The sequence below is a fragment of the Pteropus alecto genome, unplaced genomic scaffold, assembly GCF_000325575.1.
Source record: "Pteropus alecto unplaced genomic scaffold, ASM32557v1 scaffold22, whole genome shotgun sequence".
Classification (NCBI taxonomy): Eukaryota; Metazoa; Chordata; class Mammalia; order Chiroptera; family Pteropodidae; genus Pteropus; species Pteropus alecto.
In genome coordinates this window covers 3,485,821-3,508,427 of record NW_006434839.1, presented here as the reverse complement: position 1 = coordinate 3,508,427, position 22,607 = coordinate 3,485,821, and the positions used below count along the sequence as shown (strand labels likewise).

At 39.1% G+C, this 22,607-nt stretch overlaps 1 protein-coding gene across 2 annotated transcripts in view; it reads left to right on the top strand.

The window, feature by feature from the left end:
• Positions 1 to 831: 831 nt before the first annotated feature.
• Positions 832 to 22,607, top strand: part of AKR1D1 (aldo-keto reductase family 1 member D1) — a 35,044-nt gene continuing 13,268 nt past the window's right edge. The window contains exons 1-4 of one of the 2 annotated variants that reach the window (XM_006910487.1): positions 832 to 968; positions 14,808 to 14,975; positions 17,088 to 17,204; positions 22,257 to 22,334. In XM_006910487.1, the coding sequence (XP_006910549.1) occupies positions 876 to 968; positions 14,808 to 14,975; positions 17,088 to 17,204; positions 22,257 to 22,334 (456 nt within the window). In that variant the 5' untranslated portion in view covers positions 832 to 875. The remainder of the gene's footprint in view (positions 969 to 14,807; positions 14,976 to 17,087; positions 17,205 to 22,256; positions 22,335 to 22,607) is intronic. The other variant, XM_006910488.1, reaches the window with a different exon arrangement.

Genomic DNA, 22,607 nt, shown 5'->3' with positions numbered 1-22,607 from the left:
TGTGTTTAAGACAGAATGAGGAATGGGATTTAGGGCTTAAAAACCTTGTACCTCTACATTTCGGGGCTGCTTAATTTGGGGTCTGCGTACCCCTGGCAGACCCAGCTGGCTGAAAAAAGAGCGTGTTTCCTGTAACTCACTGAGTTCTGGTGGTCCGTGTGTCTTTCCGGGGCTGGTGGCTACAAGAAGAAGAGTAAACTGTCTTTTTTATTAAGTTCGAACCCAGAACCATGTCACCCCAAGGACTGGTTACCATCTTTCAGTGATAAGGGGAGAGTCTGCTGAGAGAGTGAGGAGGCAAAGAACTGGAGAGTGAGAAGCTGGTTCCTGGACGTATCATTTGTTCCTCTAGTCCAGTTTTCCCAAACTTAAGTAGATGATAAAAATCCCAGACCCCTTCCTAGTTCTCTGCATCAGTTTTCGAGGAAGTCTGGGACACCCCTCCAGTCTCACCTCAAGCTAGCCATAAGGTTGAAGTTTTCAGGAATATAAAGCAATAAATTTCCTTTTTAGTTTAAGAGAATATGAAATAGTCCTGTTACTTGGCAACAAAAGCATTCTAACAGGTAGAAGCCAGCTAGATTAACAGGTCCTTTTGGGTTTTTTTCCAAGCTTTTCTTTATAGCAGACATAAACTCTCGATGAGTTACTTATGTCTCTGATAAAGTTCAAAGGACAATCTGAGTTAGGATTTCCAAAAAACCTGGAAGAAAACAAGTTGAGAAACAGATCTGTCAATCTCTCTTCCCTCCCACTGCTCCTCCCTCTGGCCCTTTCTTTGATTAAACGGGCCCTAGGACGTAGTCGTCAAAAAGATTCTTTCCATGGTGTTCAGAACCACTCCTGGGTATCTGAAACCCCAGACTCTCTCCAAGATGTACCTCAGTGCTGCAGACCATCGCATACCTCTAAGTGATGGAAACAGCATTCCTATCATCGGGCTTGGTACCTTCTCAGAACCTAAATTGGTAAGCTGATCTGTTTTTTTTTGTTTGTTTTTTGTTTTTAAACTTTCTTAAAGCAAAATCTGCAAGTCATTTTAAATGGATCTCATTGGTTTACTTTTTGTAATAATGAAAGCAACCTCCAAGGCCTACTGTTTACCTGAGTAAATATTGAGCAAAACCTTAACCTAAATCAATTTGTGACTACAAATTATCTTGGATTAGAGAATGGGACTTTTCTGCTTCCTTTACTAAAATTCAGGTGGATGTTAATTATTTGATTTTAGGCACATGAAATTATTGAGTTTATGGCTTGTGGTTTTTTTTAAGTTTATGTTTGAGAATTTTTAGTTCAGTCTAACATATAGTAAAAATCTACCACGTGTGAGGCACTAACCTATGGAAGCTTCAAATGTGATGATCTTAGTCTCTGCTTCCTGGGGCTTAAAAATCTAACAGTGGAGATACACTAATTAACAACTAATTATTGAACAGTAAAGAATAAATGTCCTGGAACTAGAAATATAAATTTGACCATGAAGGCTGAAGTGGGTTTACATTAAAACATAATAAAGTTTCTACCTAAATCTTTCTGCTATCCTCATTGCAATTCAACATTTCATGCTGATTATCAGAATAAAGTGATATGTGTAGAAATGCTACTGAAATTTGAGTAATCGTGTATGAATGAATTCTGTAAAACTAAGTATGAGTGAGTCAGGCAGAGAAGCAGAGCTAAGGCAGGACTTTTCAGGCAGAAAGGGGAGTACAGAGGCGCAGGATATACGATGTATCCAGGGAAGGCCAGACCCACAGTGGCTGGCATATGGAATTGGTGGAGGTAAAGGCAGCTGGATCTGGAAATGTAAATTGAGACTGGATTACAGAAAGGGAGGAATTACTTAAAGTTTGGGAATAGAGCAATAGCATCATCAGGTCAGTGTTTTCGAAAGATGATTCTGGGGCAGCACGGAGAATGGAAGGCAGAAGATAAATAAACTACAGGTACCATGGGTGGTTAACACTTGTATCGCAATCCCCCATTCCAGGTCAACCACTCGGTTCCCTTGTTTTGGTAATGCAAAGAAAAATCACTGTTGGAACAATTGTAAGAGTCTGGATCACTAGTCCCTTTCTCTGCTCTCTTGTTCACTGTCTCTGTGTGACCTCATTCATAATCTCTGCTTCAAGTGTACATACGCAGACATTTTTAAATCTCTATTTCCTATTCTGTTTGTTATATCTCCCTACACACTGTGAACTGGCTACATTAGAACCACCTGGGGCATTTTTAAAGAAATGTAGATCGTTAGGCTAACCACTGGTCTACTGAATCTAATCCATAGTTCTGTTGGATAGTTCTGTTGCACCATCAAGTATGGTCTCCATCTTCCACAGGCACCTCTAACACAATATGACAAAGTGCACTCACCATCTTCCTTTCCTGCCAAATACTCCTCCTAGCAAATGCCACCACCACTCCCAGCCATCCAAGCCAGAACCCTGAGGAAATTCCTTCATTCTACCCTCTTCCTCATGTCTCCCCTTCTCCCCACCACATCCTAATGGTTGCTAAATCCCTGTTGAATTTATCTCAGAAACGTTTCTCCAGTCCACACCCTCCTCTTTATCTGTATTGTCACTGTCTTAGTTTAGACTCTTAACTTATCTTTGGGCTATTCTTCCAATTTTGTTCCCTTCCAATTAATTATCCAAAGTAGACTACCAGGATCCTCCCCAGACCCAAATCTGACCATATCACTCCTCTGCTCAAACATTTCAATGGCTCCTTGCCAATTACAGGAAGACAGTCCGCACTCCTGGCCTCGTGTACTGGGCATTTATGGTTCAGTCGAGATCCATCTGTCCAGCAGCATCTACCACCACTTTTCCAACCTCTCCCTCAGTGTAAAACATAACTCCCTAAGTTCCTTGAACAGCTCTCCCATCTCCATGCCTTCAAACATGCTGCCTTCTACCTGGAACATCCTTTCTCTTGGCTAACCTCTACCAAGCCTTCAAGACTCAGCTCAAAGGATACCTCTCCTCAGAATCCCAGGGCCCAGGCACCACAACATGCCTCTCCTATATGTTCACACAGCCCCCTGTAATCATTGTTTCTCTGTAATCTTCCTCCATGAGACTGTAAAATCCATTATGAAAGAGATCATGTCCTGTTAAGTCCTATATTCCCAGTATAGTATCTAGTAACGGGTATCCAGCTAACGCTTGCCATATTAATGAATGAGTTTGTGAAGGGGGATGTATATGTATGTGAGCATCAGGAGGTATGGAGATGTAAATGGAGACAAAAAGAGCCAAAATTTTCTGAACATTTAACCATATACGAGGAACTCTTAAGTGCTTTACATTACATGCATTTTCTAATTTAATCCTCACAACATTATGAGTGAGATATCACTGATCTCATTTCATAGATGAGAAAAGTGAGATATAAAAAGATTAAATAAATTGCCCCAAACTTATAATGCAAAGGAATGGAGCAAGGATTTGAACCAACGGAGTTTGGCTTCAGATCCTATGCTCTAATCTCTATACTCTATTGCCTGTTATGAATGTATCTTCTATCAATGAAGCTGCATATTTCTAACTATGACCTTCTATGTGTATTTCTGTATATGAAAGTATCTAGGACTATACATCCTGAAGCATATAGCCTAGAAGATATATACATATGTAAATGCTATGGGTTAGAGACATTCAAAAGCAGTCATATCTCCAAAGGAGTTATAAATTACTTCGGAAGATAAGATCTATACCAATTAGAGACTATGACATAAGAGGAATACTATTAGAAATGAAGATCACGCATGTACAAAAACCACATTTGCGATCAGAAATATTATCAACTGTAGAGTAATATAATATATGGAGTTGATAGGTCTCACAAAATCAGAAACTCTAATGTGAAGAAAAATACACAACACGTATCTGGAAGATTTTCGGTAGGGGAAGGGGTAGAGCTGGGATTAAGGCGGGATATGGAAGTGGGGAGAATGGAGTATCTCGGAGAGAGCCGACTCATGGCCTCTGCTCCAAGCCAAACGACTGACAGCTCCTTTATCACCTACCCAGGGCCTATGCGGCAGAGGCTAGAATGGCCTGTGCCCAAGTTGGTCACCCTGAAATAAAAGTTCTAAATTAGATTTAACTTCGGAATCCGTCTTATTCCAAGAGGTAGAGTCAGATGCCAAAATTTAGTCTTTTCCCCTAGACATGCCTGAGAATCTTTCCAAACTTTTCATTCCACAAGAGACACGAGGTGAATACCAGGCTGAGGTAACTCTTTTATTGGAATTCATTCATGTTTCGTGTACATAGTCAAGTCAGTCAATATTTGCCCTGAGATCCTGCTCAGTTGCGATACAGAAGTCAGAGAGCAGCAGGGCACCGGGTGAAGATTTAGGCATATCTTCAGGGGGAGATGGAAGGGAACAGAGATGGACGGCTACAATACAGAAGACGAACAGCATCACCTCCAACTTCAGCACCGTTTAGATTCCAACAGAACATATGGAGACAGGAATTGTAGGAGAGTAGCTTGGGAGAACAGTATTACAGAGCTGTGTGCGGCTAACAAGCTCAGCTTCTCCTGACTTACAAAGGCTTTTTTTTCTTCTTAATATGCCCAGCTTTCTTGTAAAAGTGTTTCTTTCATGTCTGTGTATTCAGGGACTTTGAGATGTAACCAACATTAGTAGCACTAGGCACTCCGGGCATTGCTAAGGAAAACTAAAATGTACAAATTATCTATGTGGCTTTTTTCTATGTGAGCTTCCCAGAATGCTCTCGTACAGAGGTGAAACAATCTATAATAGCCCCCAACAGAGTTCCCTCTATTTCTGTCTCTCTCCTTATAGCTCCATCTGGGTAAGTCTAATAGTGAGAGTTTTGAGTCTTGTTCCTTTTTTTTTTTTTTGCTTTGATAGAAATTAATTCAGATTTATGAATATAAGCCCATAGAGTTAACAGTCACTGTTAATAAAAAAACTTCAAGTAAAACTCAAGAATATTACCAGGTGTGCAAATGGCACAGATCCAGGACCTATGGTAAATATTTTGGAGAGTAGATAATAATGTGGTTCAATAAATATTTATTGCCCGCCACATGTGAGGCATTTTTGTAGATAACACAGGCATCGAAACAATGGGCTAGAAACATGGAATTTAAAAGCCGTAAATGGATGACTAAAGGCAGATAAAAAAATTACACATATAACTAACACATATGGAAAAGCTGAAGCGCTTTGAGATAACGTTTGTTCAAAGATGAAAGTAAAAATGAACAAATCTAGTTATGGGGTAGATCAAGAAACATCAAGCTATAGGGAAGCAGTGGCCTAGGAAGGTGAATTGGGGTCATAACTGATCCAGTATTTTTCCTGGGTGGCCCTGGTTGAGATTTCTGTAACTGCAAAAGTCTTTACAACCTGAAGAGCGAGCCAAAGGCTTTGCATATGGGGCAAAGAAGACGTAAAGTCCAAACCTTTGATGAGTACCAACAAGGAGCCCGAAACATGGAGTCCGTTCTGCCTCTGAGCCGGAGGAAGCAGGGGGCACAGAACCTTGTCAGAAATACGCCATCCTTTAAATATTCCTTGCTTTTTCCTCAATGCACATCTGATTCCCCTCCTCTCAACCCAGGGAACCTTGTTTTACCTAAAGAAGGCAAAGTCTTGTTCTTACATCAAGTACTATTTTCTTTATGATGAGGACAGGTTGTTAAAGGAGAATAATTATTCAATGACACTTGTTAAAGCACGGTAAGGAAGACTTTCCTCAAGAGGGGCTGTTGTGATGGGTATAGGGAACACGGGGCTGGAATTTTGCATAGAGGAGAGAGATGGTGCTCAACTCAGAATACAGCACGGGCAAGTGGGAATGTACAGCCAAGGAGCAGGATAGGGGTTAGTGGGTAGAAAACTACTAAGAGGAAACATCAGAGGTAAAGGGGGATTTGACTAAACTGACCTAACAAGAGTCTTGCCAAAGACAGAGCCGAGTGACTAGACATCAGCTGCGGGGTGGCAGAGGATGAGGAACCTGATTCGGTATCAAGGGCGATCAGTATGGAGGATGGGGGTTCTTGCTAACCTGATTTACCGGGATTCATGACCAGATCGGCCGATGCAGAGATGAACACAGAAATTCATTTTGAAAAAGAGTTCAAGGGAGCTTGATCAGAGTTTGGTCAAGAATCTGTCTCAGGGGAGGGTGGTCTCATAATCTCTATGTAAAGGGACCAGGCAGGAAGCCTATATAAGTGGTCCTAGGTGCTACATCTATTTCTCAGTTTTGTTCTGCTTTCCCGCTTTGATAGTAGACATGAGTGCAAGAAATGTTTTATTTTCTTCTTTGCTACAAGAAAACACATGCAACTACGCTCAGGAGGTGACAGTCAGTCAAAGACACAATATGATTTCACGCACCATTCTAAAAAAGGATGCCAATTTCTCCATTATAGCCAATTGCCACGCATAAACAAGGGTCCAGTATGGCCTGATCTTCTAACAATTTTCAGAGGCTGTTATAAAGTAATTATTAATTTTTCAGTAATGACAACTCATTTATATTTTTGTAAAATGCTAGCTATATGAGTCAAGGAACAAAGAAAAAAATCGGTGGACGTTTGTTTCTACTTTTAGTATAGTGCATATCCTGAGTTCTTTCTAGTACCTGGGACCCCTTCACACTCACACTCCTGCCACAGAAGCCTTGGTTTTTAGAAATCAAATGCCTTGAACTGACTTCTGCATTTTGTTACACCATTCCTCTCTAGAGGCAATGAATGCTACACATTAGCCGTAAAAAGTGGCTTGGTGGTGGAGGTAGAGGGTAACAAAAATAAATATCAGGGAGAAAAAGGTAGGTTCATATTTCATAAATATTAACCTGCCAAAGTTAAAATGAATTAAAATGAGAAGAGATGGAATACACAGAGATCAAGCAAGAAAGCTTCTGTAATAAATCAAGCAAAAAATAATGACTTGAATTTGGTTGGTGGCTATGGGGAAAATGATTTCACTGGAGGGAGCCTGGGAAGGAAGTAACTTAGCTGAAGGTTACAAATCATTAGGGTAAATGCTACAAAGCTCTGCAATCAACTGGAGCCAAGCACAAGAAAACAAATGGTAGTGGATCCAAGGCCGAAAATGACGTTTCAGGCCCAGGTTTCAATACTCTTCGGATCTAAGTTTTTAAAAGTTGTTTGAATCACTTACCCCTTATTTTTTATCTACCTTCTTTTTTTTAAATCCTTAAAATTTTGAAATATGATACACTTAGAGAGGGATAAATACTTTTAAAACTAACATCTGTGTAACCACCACCCAGATTCAAAATTAGAACACACTAAACCCCAGAAGCCTTCTGTGTGCCCTTCCCAATCCAAAGTCGTCCCTCCCTCAAGAGTTATTGCTCTTAGAACTTTTTATGCTGATTATTTTCTTGCTTTTTTTCCTAAGGGTTGCACAACTCTAACATGCGTTTCTAACAATGTATTTTAATTTTGACAGTTTTTGGACTTTCTATGAATGAAAACATACTGAACGCATTATTTTTTGCCTTGCTTCTTTTTCTAAATATGATGCTGTAAGGCTCATCCATGTTAATTATCATTTCTTCGACCATTTTTATTGCTGTATAATATTTAACTATTTATATTTAATATTTAACATCAGTATCCATTTTACTGTTGGTGGACATTTGTATTGTTTCCAGTTGGAGCTTTACAGGCAGTATTGTTACAAAGAGTCTTGCATATGTCTTATTGCACATATGCATGAGTTTTTCTAAGATATATACACCTATGAGTGGAATTGCTATGCCATCAAGTACCAGTATCTTCAATTTTAGTAGATGATGTCAATATAAATAATTTCCAAAGTGGTCATATAAATTACACTCCCTTTGACTATGTAAGAGAGTATCAACTGCTCCACACTCTCACCAACAGGTGGTGTTTTCTTTTTTTTAAATTTTTGCAGCTCTGGTAAGTGTGTATCATCTCCGTGTGGTTTTAATTTTCATTTCCTTTACACTCTAGATGAGATTAATTTTTCATATCTTTTATTAACCATTTGGATATCTTTTGCAAAGTGGCTATGCCTTCTACGTATTTTTCTTTCTCGGATTTCTCTTTTCTTATTGATATGTCGGATTTTTAAAAAATCTGGATATGAGTTTTTTGTCAGTTATATCTATGTGAAAAGATCTCTTCCCATTTGTCTTTTTACCTTTTTAATGGTGTCTTTTGATGAACAGAGTTTCTCAGTTTTAATGTGGTCATACCCTTTAAATTCATCATTAGTACTTTCTCTAGCTTGTTTAAGAAATCCTTCTTTACCCAAGTGTCTTAGCTGGGAGCTCTGAGGAACAGCCTCTGAGAAAGAGATTTGCATACAGGTAGCTTATTGGAGCGTACTCTCGGGAACCAGACCTGTAAGGGGGTGAGAAAAGCGAGTCTGTGCAGTGGGGAGAGTTGAACTGTGATGCGATTGCTCTGGAATGGGAATGACGCTACAGGGCTGTGCTGAGTTAAGGTAAGATCAGGCTTTTACGCCCTATGTCATCCACAGAGGGAACCAGATGCGCATAATCAGCAACCAACACTTCTGGCAGCTGAAGGCACAGGGTATGCTCTGATATGTCTTACAGTCTACCCTTGGTGCCAAGCAGACCTACTGGTTTTATACGCTAAGTTCACCCCTGGCACTAGCTCTTCCAGAATTATTTGGTCTCTTTCCTACAAAAAATTTAAAAGTTGTAGGTTAGCAGGATGCACACAGCTCCTGCCACTAAAGCTGTCTTTAAGTTGTAGCTTACACTTATCATCTCCCTCCCAGACAACGCATTCTATGCTCTTAGCCAATCAATATATCTGCTAGTCTAGGTGACTTACCTCATATTACCTGGAGAAGTCTGAGTCAATTTACCCTCTCAGGTTATGGCTGCTGCCCTGTCCACTAACTATTAAAATTGGTAAGGAGTGTATCACTGGATCACCTAGGTGTCAAATGCTTTCTTCCCTGTTCCACTATGTAACAATGGAGGAGCCCTACCTCCTTCAATAGGATCTCTTACTCCTGCCAATATGGCAACTTGAATGCTGAACTCTTGAAATAAGGAACCTGGTTTCAACTGGGAACTAGGACCTTTAGATTCACAGAGGCTAAAATTCAGAGGTAGGAAGCACACATTTTCCAAGCGGGTCAAAGGGAGTGATGCTAAAAGGAATCACTCCTACTGGGTTTTCGGACTCAAGCATTGTACTTAGTGGGGACACAATACTATATAGAGGACGTTGACCTAAGGTACATGTTACATCATGGAGGATGAGACCTCATCTTTAAGGACCCTTCCCTTTCTTAAGTGGGAGGAAGGGTGCTCTTGGCTGTTTTAGGAAACAGAATTCTTTATTTTACTGAGGTTGTCCTTACTTGTTAAGTCAAAGTTTTGCACTTCAGATTTTCCGATTGTATCACTTATTTAAGTCACCAGATATGGTATTCTATTTGATCTTTCTGATTTTTCCCTAAAAGGGATTTTCCTAAAGAATCTGTCAGAATTTATATAAAATTTGCTTATGCTATATTTAAGAATTATAAAGAAGTTTTTTTTATGCCCATATTTCCAACCAGTTCCTCCAGATTGGTTAGAATTAAGTCTAAAATAGTAATTCACCTCATTGCTGCTTCTGCCCTAAAGGAGAACATTTTAAACAAGAGTGTACCAGATATTCAGCTTTTGGAAAAGGCTCTTTAATGATGGCTGAATAATTGAAGACTTTCACTACTATAATTTTCTTCTCTGCTATCATCTTTATTAAATAAAGCACCACTCGAATATTACTTCAGGCTAACAGTCAATACCACACTCCTATCTTAGCTCTTCCCTTTCTCCTTTTCTTTATCCTAAATGCTGTCCCCTGTGTTTCTTTTCTTAGTTAATCTTTGAAAATATAAGCATATACTTTAATATGCTTTGTTTTCTCTTCCCTTGTAACCTACTTTAGCTCTGTACCTAAATTATGCGTTTCAGCCCACAAAATCTCTGTGATATTGCTGAGATTATATTTACCATCTCATCTAAAAATTCTTTTCGTTAATACTACTGTATACACATAAGAAGTAAAGCAGTATTTTAATTTTTTTCCCTTGTAAGTTTCTGAATTCTATCCCAAGCCTCCTCTTCCCATTGTGCTTCTCTTGGCGCACTCGCTGTCATTCATAGTATCTCATTTTACAGGCTGAGTTTTTTGCCTCAATTTCTGTTCCAGCCCTATTAATCCTGTTGTCAATTAATTAATCAAAGAGGTTCTAGAAGGTGTGTATCTTTTTCCAAATATTTGATATTTGTTACTATCAATCCTATTTTCTAATACCATCTGTGTAGCCAGTTTGTTCATTTTTCTTATCATCTTATCTTCTCAATAGTGCTGACTTTCCACTGAAATACAGAAAGAAAATACAATTTATGCTCCCAAGACTTTGTATATCCAGTCCAGGACCATAAAGCCACTAGAAATACAGGAGATTTCTTGTCTCACTCAGTTTACAACAAACCAAGAGCTATGGACCAGAGTTCACAGGTCCGATATGATTTGTCAAGCACTTGGTTAGAATACTGACAATATAGAAGCAAGCACAAGTAGTTTCAACATTTACGAATAACATCAGAACGATCACCATCTGAATATAAATGCAATAAAAATCAACAAATAGGATTAAAACTCTCCCACACACACATCCTAAAAGATGATGTAAAATTTTTATTTGATGAGACTAGGTGTTCATCTTGATGGAAATCTCCGTTAAGACTTCCATTCCTCATTAAGAAAAACATAACTAAATTGAGACACACACTTTTTTTTCCAATTACAGTTGATGTTCAATATTGTATTAATTTCAGGTGTACAGCATGGTAGTTACATTTATATAATTTATGAAGTGATTCCCCTGATAAATCTAGTACCCACTTGGCATCATTCAGTTATTATAACATTACTGACTATATTCCCTGTGACTGTTCCGTAACTATCAATTTGGACTTCTTACTTCCTTCACCTTTTTCACCCAGCCCCCAACTCTGCCTCCCATCTGGCAACCATCAGTTTGTTCTCTGTATCTATGAGTGTTTTTGTTTTGTTTGTTTGTTTATATTGTTCTTTAGATTCCATATAAATGTGAAATCACATGATGATTGTTTTTCTGAGTTGTTTCATTTAGCATAAGACCCTCTAGGTCCATCCATGTTGTCACAAATGATAAGATTTCATTTTTTATGGCAGAGTAATATTCCATTGTATATATGTACTATTTCTTTTTTATTCAGTCATCTATTGATGGACACTTAGGTTGCTTCCCTATCTTGACTATTTTAAATAATGCTGCAATGAACATAGGGATGCATACATCTTTTCGAATTAGTGTTTTAGATTTCTTCAGATAAATACCCAGAAGTGAAATTGCTGGATCATAAGATAGTTCTATTTTTAGTTTTTTAAGAAACCTTCACGCAGTTTTCCATAATGGCTGCACCAATTTGCAATTCCGCCCACAGTGCATAAGGGTTCCTTCTTCTCCACATCCTCACCAACACTTGTTTGTTGATTTATTGATGATAGCCATTCTGGCAGGTGCGAGGTGATATCTCATTGTGGTTTTAATTTGCATTTCTCTGACGATTAGTGACCTTGAGCATCTTTTCTTATGTCTATTGGCTATTTATATGTTGAGACATACTTTCATGTATTTAAAATGTCATCACAGAGTATCATGGCAGAGTGCATAGTAGACTCCTGTGTATCTACCCTTAAATCTACAACAAATCAGACATCTTTAACGCAACAAAGGTTCCTCTGCTCAGTACACTAGCCAGCCTTAGAGATGCACACCTTGGTACATCTGAAAGAGAGTGTACTGGAACTCACAGGGAGGCAGAATGAGGAGGGAGACAGGAATGGTGCCTGCAGATGCAGTTGTCTAGCCACCAAAGCATAGTGGTGGAGGAGTTGGGGTGTGGCCCCCAAACTATGATTCGGTGGGGGACGAGAGGGGTAGGAACAGTGTTGGCCGTGAGAACCCACTCCCTCCCCTGACTGCAGTGGAGCCTGGTAGCAGCAGTAGAGATGAGCCTGTGGCCTCCCAGCCACAGCCCAGTGGCACCAGTGGGAAAGAAAACCAGGCAATGACACACTAGGCTCACAAAACCAGCTCCCCCAACCCACCACATCCCCCCGCCACAGCAGTGGTGTCCCAAAGACCCAGATGGCCCACACACAACAGGAACGCTGACCCCCTCGTCACCCCAGCAGCAACTCCTATGACCACAGCAACACACCTTCTCACCCCAGGTGCAAGTAGCACAGGTAGGAGAAAACAAAAACTTGTACTGTGGCACCTTTTACGGAAAAACAAAACAAAGACCTCTAATTATCAACCTGCTAGATTGTTCAAATCAAAATGGTACCTTAATAAGAAAGGTACTCACTGTTTCAAAGGCGCCAGCAGAGGAACGAACCATCAAGTCCAGTGAACAGCCAAGGAAATGTGGTAACACAAAGGACAGTTCTCCAGAAACCAAACTCAAGGTCGTGAAAGGCAGTGATCTAAAGGACAGAGAATTCAAATTAGCAGTCATGAAAAAACTCAGTGACACACAAGAAAACTCAGAAAGGCAGCTCCATGCACTCAGGAATATAAGTAATGAATGGAAGGAGTACTTTTATTCAGTAGCTCAAAAATGGATTAAAGAGCTGAAAGTTAAACTTGAAAAAGTAAAACTCATAGAAGGAAACATAGGCACTAAGCTTCTGAACATTGGCCTCAGTGGTGTTTTTGTGAATTTGACTCTGAAGGCAAGGGAAACAAAAGGAAAAATAAACAAATGCAACTAATCAAACTAAAAGACTTCTGCGCAGCAAATCAAAAAGGCAACCAACTGAGTGGGAGAATATATTTGCAAATGACATTTTCAATAAGGGGTTAATATCCAAATACATATAAAAGAATTCATACAACTCAACCAAAAAAATAATAATAACCTGATTAAAAAATTGGCAGAGGATCTGAATAGACGTTTTCCAAGGAAGACATACAGACGGCCGCCAGGCATATGAAAAGATGTTCAACATCACTAATTATTAGAGAAATGCAAGTGAAAATCACAACAAGACATCACCTCACACCTGTTAGAATGGCTGTTATCAAAAAGACAAGAAATAAGTGCTGGCCAGGATGTGTAGAAAAGGGAACCCTCGTGCACTGCTAGAATGATTGTAAACTGGTGCAGCCACTATGGAAAACAGTATGGAGGTTCCTCAAAAAATCAGAATAGAACTACCATATGACCCAGCAATTCCTCTTTTGGGTATTTATCCGAAGAATATAAAAATACTAATTCGAAAAGATATATATACCCTTTCGTTCATAACAGCATTACTTAAAATAGCCAAGAGATGGAAACAACCTAAGTGTCTACTGATGGATGAATGGATAAAGAAGTGTGGTATGTATACACAGTGGAATATTACTCAGCCATAAAAAAAGATGAAATATTGCCATTTGTAACAACATAGAAGGATCTTGACGGTATCAAGCTAAGTGAAGTAAATCAGGCAGAAAGAGACAAAAACCATATAACTTCACTCATATGTGGAATATAAAACAAAAAAGTAATGAACAACAATACAAAAACGAACTCACATACAGCCGACACGATGGTGGTTACCAGAGGGGAAGAGGATTGAGGGGAGGTCGACACAGGTAAAGGGGTCAAATACATCTAAGGGAAGAAACCTACACTTTTAGTTGTAAGTGCACAATAGAGTATACGCAGATGACAAATAACATGGTAAACCTGATATTTATGTTATTAACCACTACTACCTCAATAAAAATAAATGTCATCATGGCTAAAGAACGGCCATTTATGTGCAATGTGAAAAATGGATAACTTATATCTCAAGTGTTAAGAATTTGTCAGGTGTTTTTTCCCTCCCAATATTCATAGGAAGGGATATTCTCATTCTTATGCTTCATGCAGGTTAATAAAATGAACAGTTTTGGCTGCCAAATTTGATAAAAATATATCCGGAAAAAACAGCATACCCCTCGACAATTTTTCCCCAGATTTACTGAAGTATAATTGACATACAACAAACTGCACATTGAATTTAAAGTATAAATTTGATGACCTGGATACATGTACACGCCATGAAGCCATCACCACAATCAAGATGGTGAACATACCATCACTGCCAAAAGTTTCCTTGTACTCCTTTGTAATCCTTTCCTGCCACCCCTGCCCCACGCCCCACCCCAGGCCATCCCTGATCTGTGCCTGTCACTATAGATTAGTTTTCATTTTCTAGCATTCTATATAAATGGAATCATAAAGTATTTACTTATTGTCTGACTTTTTCCTTCATCTGTGTGGGTGTGTGTGTCAATAGTTCAGTCCTTTTTATTACTGGGTAGTATTCTATTCTGTGGATATATCTCAGTTTATTCACCCCAATTTCTGATCAATAACTGAGCCTTATTCATCAAACCTGTGCCCTCCTATAACATGGAACTCCTGTCACTGGTAAAACTAATCAAGTCACACTTCTGAAGCCACAAAGCTGACGTGGAATGGATGGAATCACCACTGAGGGTGGGGTCTTCCCTGGGAGATCAGTTTCTGCAGCTTCCAGACACCATCTTCCAATCACACCAGCACGGAATGGGGAATTTGTCATTTTCACTCTAAAACAGCGTACAGCAAAGTGTCCTGATTAATGAGGATTAAACTAAAGACCCATTTCTTTTCTCTCACACCTCGACCCCCTTGTCATGTCAGACTCCTAAGGGAATGTGTGTTGCATCGGTGAAGACTGCCATCGACATTGGGTTCCGGCACTTTGATGGGGCCTACGTCTACCAGAACGAGCACGAGGTGGGGGAGGCCATCAGGGAGAAAATGGCAGAAGGAAAGGTGCGGAGAGAGGATATTTTCTACTGTGGAAAGGTGAGACCTTCCCTCCACCCCCCTAACCCCTTATATTAATGGTGGACTGATGTCACTTTTTCTCTGCCAAAGAATATTAGACTCACCAAGAGGTATGAATTCTCGACTGCCAAATTCCTTACTTTTGCCAAGGATTTAGGGACTAATGTGCCCCTTGAAGGTTAGGGCAAAGCTCCTTCTTTATATATGGGCATGGACTTAAAACAATACAGAAAGAACAAATTCTACAGTGCAAAAGTTTGGGGAATTGAGAGAAAGTGGGAGGTGGTTCATATTACATAAGCATTTGCCAAAGCTTCTTTAAAAGGGAAGCCTTCTTTTTTTGTGTCTGCCTATTTGTCCAAAGATCAATTTTTTATCGAGCTATAATTCATATAGTACAAAGTTCAACATTTTAAGTCAGTGCTTTTAGTATATTCACAAAGTTGTACAACCATAACCACTACCTAATCTCAGAATATTTCATCATTCCAAAAAGAAGCCCCATCTCCGCTAGCTGTCATTTCCTATTTCTCTCTCTCCCTGCCACTAGCAATCACTAATCTGCATTCCCTCTCAACAAGCTTTTCTGTTTGGGATGTTTGATACCAAAGGAATCATATAATATGTGACTTTCTGTGTCTAGCTTTTTTCACTTAGTACACTGTTTTCTGAGTTCATACATGTTGTAGCATGGATGAGAATTTCATTTCTTTTTATGGCCAATAACATTCCATTGTGTGGCTGTATCACATTTTGTTTAGATCACTACCTCTTGAGCAATTTAAATTTCCAGGGTTAGAAATCACTATCTACTGAAGAGCAATTGGAAAGATAAAGCATCATGGTTAAAATAACAGCCAGTGGAAATGTAGGGTGTGTATTTACATGCAGCTTTACAGGAATAAAGCTGTACAACTTTAGAGAGCTTGTAAGACAATTCTCCTGAGGGTTCTAAAGAGAGCAAGATGCTATTTCTGACTTCAGCCACTCTCCAGACCTCCTTTCCTCTCAGCTCCCCACTAATGCTCCTTTCTAAGCTCTCCAAGGCTTTGCAATTCCCCAAGTCACCAGCCACTTATGGGTTATGATATCAAGAAGCCATCAGGAGCCACTGTCCCTGAATATCAACCTGAAGCTTTTCACTTTATTATGACTTGACAATTTTGATTCCTAAAGCTTTTATTATTACACAGTCCCTCATTAGAGTAAAACACCAAACCTTAAATGAGTGTTCCCAAAATGTTTCTGGAGAAGAATAAACTGGAATTCATATCCTGAGGACCGACGCAAAAGCAGCCTGCCCAAAACCAGAAATATTATTGAAGACTTATGTCTTATCTTAAAAATTTTTAGAGTTTTGCATTTTTTCCATAATAATAATCTTATTTGTCCCATTTTGTTTCACATAAAAATGAGGTTTTAAATAAGCACCAAGACAAATTAACCAAAAAACTTTCCTTCTAATCTCCTTGGTAAAGAGTTAGAGCTGTTGAAATATTGAACCGAATTAAATCAACTACTTCATAAAGTTGTTAAGGGTTGACATTTACAAAACACTTAAACAGTATCTGTTACAAAGCCGGGGCTATCTGTGTTTGCTGAATAAAAATAATTAAAATATATAAAATAGAATGTTCGCTTTAATGAGATGGCACAATAACACCAAGGGGGCCCACAATAACAAGAAAATCACATTTTTCCACTACTCTCATATTTCTTGTTCAGGTGAAACACATTTTTCACCAGAGTGATGTGAAGACAAGTGCCAGGCCAGGGCAGCATAGCTATTCGGACGGGTTTCCTACTTACACGGTGGGGACAAGTTTAAGTGTGGAGAGTCGATTAGGAAGCCAGTGCCACGAAGAGGAAGACTCTGTGCCCGAATCGGGTCCTCTGTGGTTCAGAGGGATCTTTAAGTCTCAGGTACTATATTCTGATAAAGCTATACTCTGGATGGCAAGAGTTATATCAGCTTATGCTATACTCAGATTAAACGGCAGCATAAACATATTTTTGTGACATGAAATGAGTGAATAAAATGTGGATGAAGGCTTTTTAAAGAACTGCATTATTGTAAAAAAAAAAAAATAGTGTGGATGTTACTTAACTATCCTCCTTTTATTCTTTCAGCTGTGGACTACACATCATGACCCAGAGATGGTCCGTCCAAGCCTGGAGAGGACACTCAGGGTCCTCCAGCTAGATTATGTCGATCTTTACATCATTGAATTACCCATGGCTTTTAAGGTGAGTTTAGACACCTAAGGTCTGGCATCTGCTCTTCGGCACCCATGAGCCAGAAGCTATGCATATGAAGCTAGTTCCTTACTTAGCACCACAGAATGTTATAGTTTTGCTACCCTAGATCAGACAGCACTGACTTCGCCCAACAAAAGCCCAAGAAGATTATATGTAAGACTCTGGCCTGGGTCCCATGTTTCTTGATTCATAACCCAATGCACTTTTTCTTATATCATATCTTTACAACTATAGTTTAAACTCTCTATCAAGCCATCACATAGTCTCCAAACTGTAGTCCACATTTTAGTTGTCCAGCATGCAGAAACAACCTTCTTGCCACTCACACAGTCATGAAAATGTCCCTGCACAACACGATGCAAAATAATACATACGACTGGAAATTCACTCACCATCTGCCCAAAGGAAAATATCCCAAAGAATGGTCATGTTTGGGAAGTCAGCTCCAAGATCAGGGTGTCTATGTAATATCTATTCCTCTAGTCCAAATGCTCTTCTTCCTTGAACTTTCTCAATCTATGGACTCATGTTGATTCAACCCCCAACAGCACACCTCATATACACTTCTGAAGAGCAGCAACTGCTTTAAAATTTCCCTGAGGGAAGGAGAGATTGAAAATGAAACTGGTCACTTGTGCATGAGGCAAATCAGATCCTGCCGGTCAGGAAGAACAAGGACTCTGTCCTTGCAGCGGCCCGAATTCCTTTGTACAGCAAACATGGCTGCCCCTGTTCTGTTCTCCGGAAGCACTTTACTTGTTGACTCTACTCTCCTCTGTGGTCACATGCCAAGACCTTAGGGAGGATTCTCCCTTTGCATCCTACTTCATGTAGATATGGGTTTGTGGGCTTCACAATGGCCTTGGTAATCAAAGGCTCTTATTGGTCAGGTTGGGATTTCCTAGACAAGAAAGACAATATCCTTTCAAAGTTTGCTAGGCTTTCAGTAAATGCACATTCTGTCAGCTCCATGAGAAAGTCATCAAAACTGGAAGTCTTATAGGGTTACAATTCTTGTTTCTAATCTTTGGCCTATGTTTTCTGCATCTCAGGAAAGTATCTCCTTGTTCTGATCATTTGCTCAGTCTTCAGCTTAACAGCCTCAATTTGGCTTGAAATAATACAAAACAGGGAGGCACAGATAATGTGTTCCTTGCACCCAGTCTGCATCTCATTGGATGGTGCACCTCTGTCAGGTAGGGCATCCGTGGCCTGAGATCTTGCCTTCAGAGAGATACTGACAATCAGAATTCTCCCAAAATCCAATTTGATTTCTGTCTAGGATGCTCCCCTTCTTGTATTGGCCAGCACTGACTTTTCTAACTTCAGAAGGCTCAGATATAAACTTCTGCCACTTTGGATCATCCAGAAGAAGAAAGTACCTATTTTAGCAAAATATCATCTTACCTCTTATCTTACAATCCCAGTAACAATAAACACATTTATCTTTCTTCAAGACCTCACTGAAGACTGCAAAAATGGCTAAGAAACTCTAACACCCAATGTAATGTTTTTCTACGAAGTCCCCTCAAACTCCAACCTTAGTAGACACATTGTCTGAGTCTCAAGACACAACAAAGCAATAATTTAACCTGATGCCATGCTATTGCATAGCAAGAATAGCCAATTCTCGGCTGGACATGGGAAAATTCTCATTGTCCTCAACCCATACTGACCTAGCCAATTCCACATTTTTTTGTCCACTACTCGTTATGTATACCCAAATACCTTCGTATTAGTCACAACTCTTGTTATAAATTGCAAAAATACGCAAATTGTTGTGAGCAAAAAAAGGAACTTAGAATTCCAAGAGATAATTAAATCAGGTACAGTTGGATCCAGAAGTTCAAACTATGTACCTGTACTCTGGCCCTTTTCTATCTCCATGATTTCTTTACACATCACCTAAACATGGCACTTGACGTGCCAAGTCCACGTTATCAATACAACTTAAGAATTCAGAGAAAGAGAGAACACACATTAACAATTATAGAGAAAGACTGATTAGCCTTGCCTGGGTCATATCCCCATACTGACTAATCTTTGGTGCGAGGGCATGGGTGACTGATGACATCTGTGGCCAAGAGTGACATCTGGGTCAGACCACACACACACAAAAAAGAATGAGCTCCTCTATAGAAAAACAGCATAAGGATGGTAGAAAATGAAACAACAGATTCCCACTGTACTCACTAATCAGAGGTCACTTAGCATGGTAGTAAGGAACATGGGCTCTAGAGCCAGACTGCCTCATTTGAATCCCATCTCTGTCATTTAAGAGCCAGATGATGTGGTCACGTTATTACTTGATCTCTTTACACATCACCTAAACATGGCACAGTGGAAGGAAGGAGTATGGGCTTTGGAGTCACACAGAAGGGGGACAACTCTCAGCTTTATTACTTACTAGCACAGTCACTTTGATCTTTTTGAACTCCAATTCCATTATCAGTAAAATGGAACAATAACTAACTTGCCAAGTGTTGTGAGGAGTCAAAATGATATATGCGAAATTACACAAACAATGCCCACCATCTCCTAGATAAAAAAGGAAAGATAATAAAATATTCAAGTGAAAAGAACCTTAGTAATTATATCTCCCAATAGATAGAACACCTTCATTTCACAGAAGATAGAGTTGAGGCCCCAGGCAATGAAGTAGCTAACTCAGGTTTAAAGTCCATCAGAACTAGGGCCAGATTCGGGGTCCCCTGATGTCAAACTTATACGTGTTCCCCTATACTGCACTGACCCTTCTGCCTTATCCTCATAAGCCGAATAACCCCTATATGCTGTAAACAAACAGTGATTTTTTTTTTATTATTTCAGGATCTTGGCAGGTATGATCTAAACCCTCCTGTTCCCTCTACTAACTATGACTCTTGTTCAAATGGCAAATTTCTAAGCTGAGTCTTAAAGATTTGAAAAGAACCTGTATTTAAAAATGAGAAAAAGAGTTTACTTCACTGGGCCTGACTAATGACTTGTTTTTGGAGAAGGTAAATAGAGAATTTATGTTCCCATTCTTAGATGGGATAAAGGTTCAAGGACATAGAGAAGGTAAAACTTTTAACAGTGAGAAATGACAAAATAATGATATTACCTGCCAACTGGACCTGTAATTTCAGTAATTGAGAAATCAATCATTGAAACTAAAATATCACATGCCTTTTGAATCTCATGATTTCTTTAAACAAAAAACCTTTCTTGCTAAAATATTTTAGCACTTTATTTTTCAAATGTCAAGTTAACAGGCGAGCAACCAGAATAACAAAACATAAAACACAAAAAGTCACGATAAGACATTTCTAAAAGATGAATGAAATTACTACTATGAAAGTCAATAGCATGAGTCTTTAGAGAGTTGAATTGTTCTTCTAATAATGCCTTGTAGTAGGAGCAGAAGTAGAGAAAAAAAGACGACGGGCTTATCCAGATGAGGGATTAGTAAAGCAGTCAGAGTGGAAGCTTAAGGGGCACATCATAGGCTCAGGTTTCATAAGGACAATTAAAATCTGGGAAAGTAAAAATTATTTAACAGAGTTCATGACAGAAGAAATATGGAGGAAGACCGGAGTGGGAATGTGGGTCACAAGTGTTGAGAAGGTCAAAGAACTTTGAAATCAGAGACAGGAAGGATAATTAACATGAATGACACGTGGCATGAGGAGAAAAGCGCCCTTCTCCTGCTCTCGGTGAGACCAGAGGAAATTGAGACAAAATTGTCTTTGCTAAAAGAAAGTGTTATCACCATGGGAAAGTTTCATTGAGGTGAGATGGGGCAAGGAAAACTTAGGAGGAAAATTTTAAGAACATAATGAATTTTATCCATTGCTTGATTTTCAATAAAAAATTCCCATTATCAAAGTCTACGAAGACTTCCATGCTGCCAACCAAATCCAACAGACACTTTGTCTTCACATGATTTCCACACAGTTGACCACAATCTCCTTTAAACATTTTCTCCTTGTGGCTTCTATATCACCCTCTCGAGATTCTTTGGCAGCTTCTTCTCTGCCATCTTCCAAATGTTGTTATGCCCAATACTCTATTCTCGATATTCTTGTCTTACTGAGCCATACTCTCTCTATAGGTGATCTCATGCAGTTGTATGGACTGAATATTATTTTATATGCTGAGGACTCCTAAATTTTGTCTGCAGCCATGGCCTCTTTCTGAGCCTCTTCCTGAGACTTCTGTTTGTCTCCTCAAATAAATATCTACTTGAATGATTAATGATCATTTCATACTCAAAATATCCAAAATAAAACTCTTGATTCCTAACCCAACCTCAGGAAATGATTACCATCATCCACCCAAGGAACCTAGGAATCATCTTTTTATTTCTCTCTATCCCATTTCCAAGACCATAAGAAATGGGTCCCATTTTTAGATATAGCCAAAAAGGAGAAATCTGAAGGACAACATTCCACACCACAGTTAGGGGGTCTTTGTTAGGAAAGGAGCGCCCAAAAATTATAGAAGGAAATTTGACACTCAGATGATGTGTGAGTTAGGAAAAAGGATGCTGGAACTCCTGAAGGGCCCAAAAATGGAAGGAAAAGAACCACTGGGCAAATTAGCCAGAATGAAGAAGTAACATGCTATGCTATCCTCAACTCCGGCAAGCATAAACTGTCAAAACAATGAGTCTAAAAATCCTAATTCTCAACCTCAATTCTTTTTCTAATGAGTAATGCTGTCATTAAGAGAGAAGTTTATGGCTGACGAACAATAATCTGTTCTTCAGATTATTTTATATATTTTATATGTTTCCCAATAAATAAAAGGAAAATAAAGACCAGGGAGAGATAACAAGATTAACATGTCACATATGTTGGACAAGTGAAGAAAATTTTGGACAGTCCCACAAAAAAGAAAACATGAATATATATGTAATGTATTATATATTATATAAACATAAATAACTTGAATTGCTTTCCCAGGGCCAAGGTATATTAGTATAATGACAACTCAAATTCCATAATTTTAATTCCCAGACATAAATAAAATTAATTACACTTGTTATTTATTTTTCAGCCTGGAGATGAACCCTATCCTAAAGATGAGAATGGCAAATACCTATATCACAAGACAAATCTGTGTGCTACTTGGGAGGTAATTTTAAGGAGGACTCTTATTTTATTTTATTTTATTATTTTTTTATTATTATTTTTTACACCTACAGCACCTGATATTCCTAGGTGGTCTCCCATCCAAGCCCTAACCAGGCCCGACCCTGCTTAGCTTCTGAGATCAGACGAGATAGGACAAGTTCAGGGAGGCATGGCCGCAGAAGGCCTCTTATTTTAAAAGTCTATCATTTTAAACTGTGATCTGATTATTCCTATTCAATTTATGAGGAGATGCAGCCTTAACTCTTCCATTCCA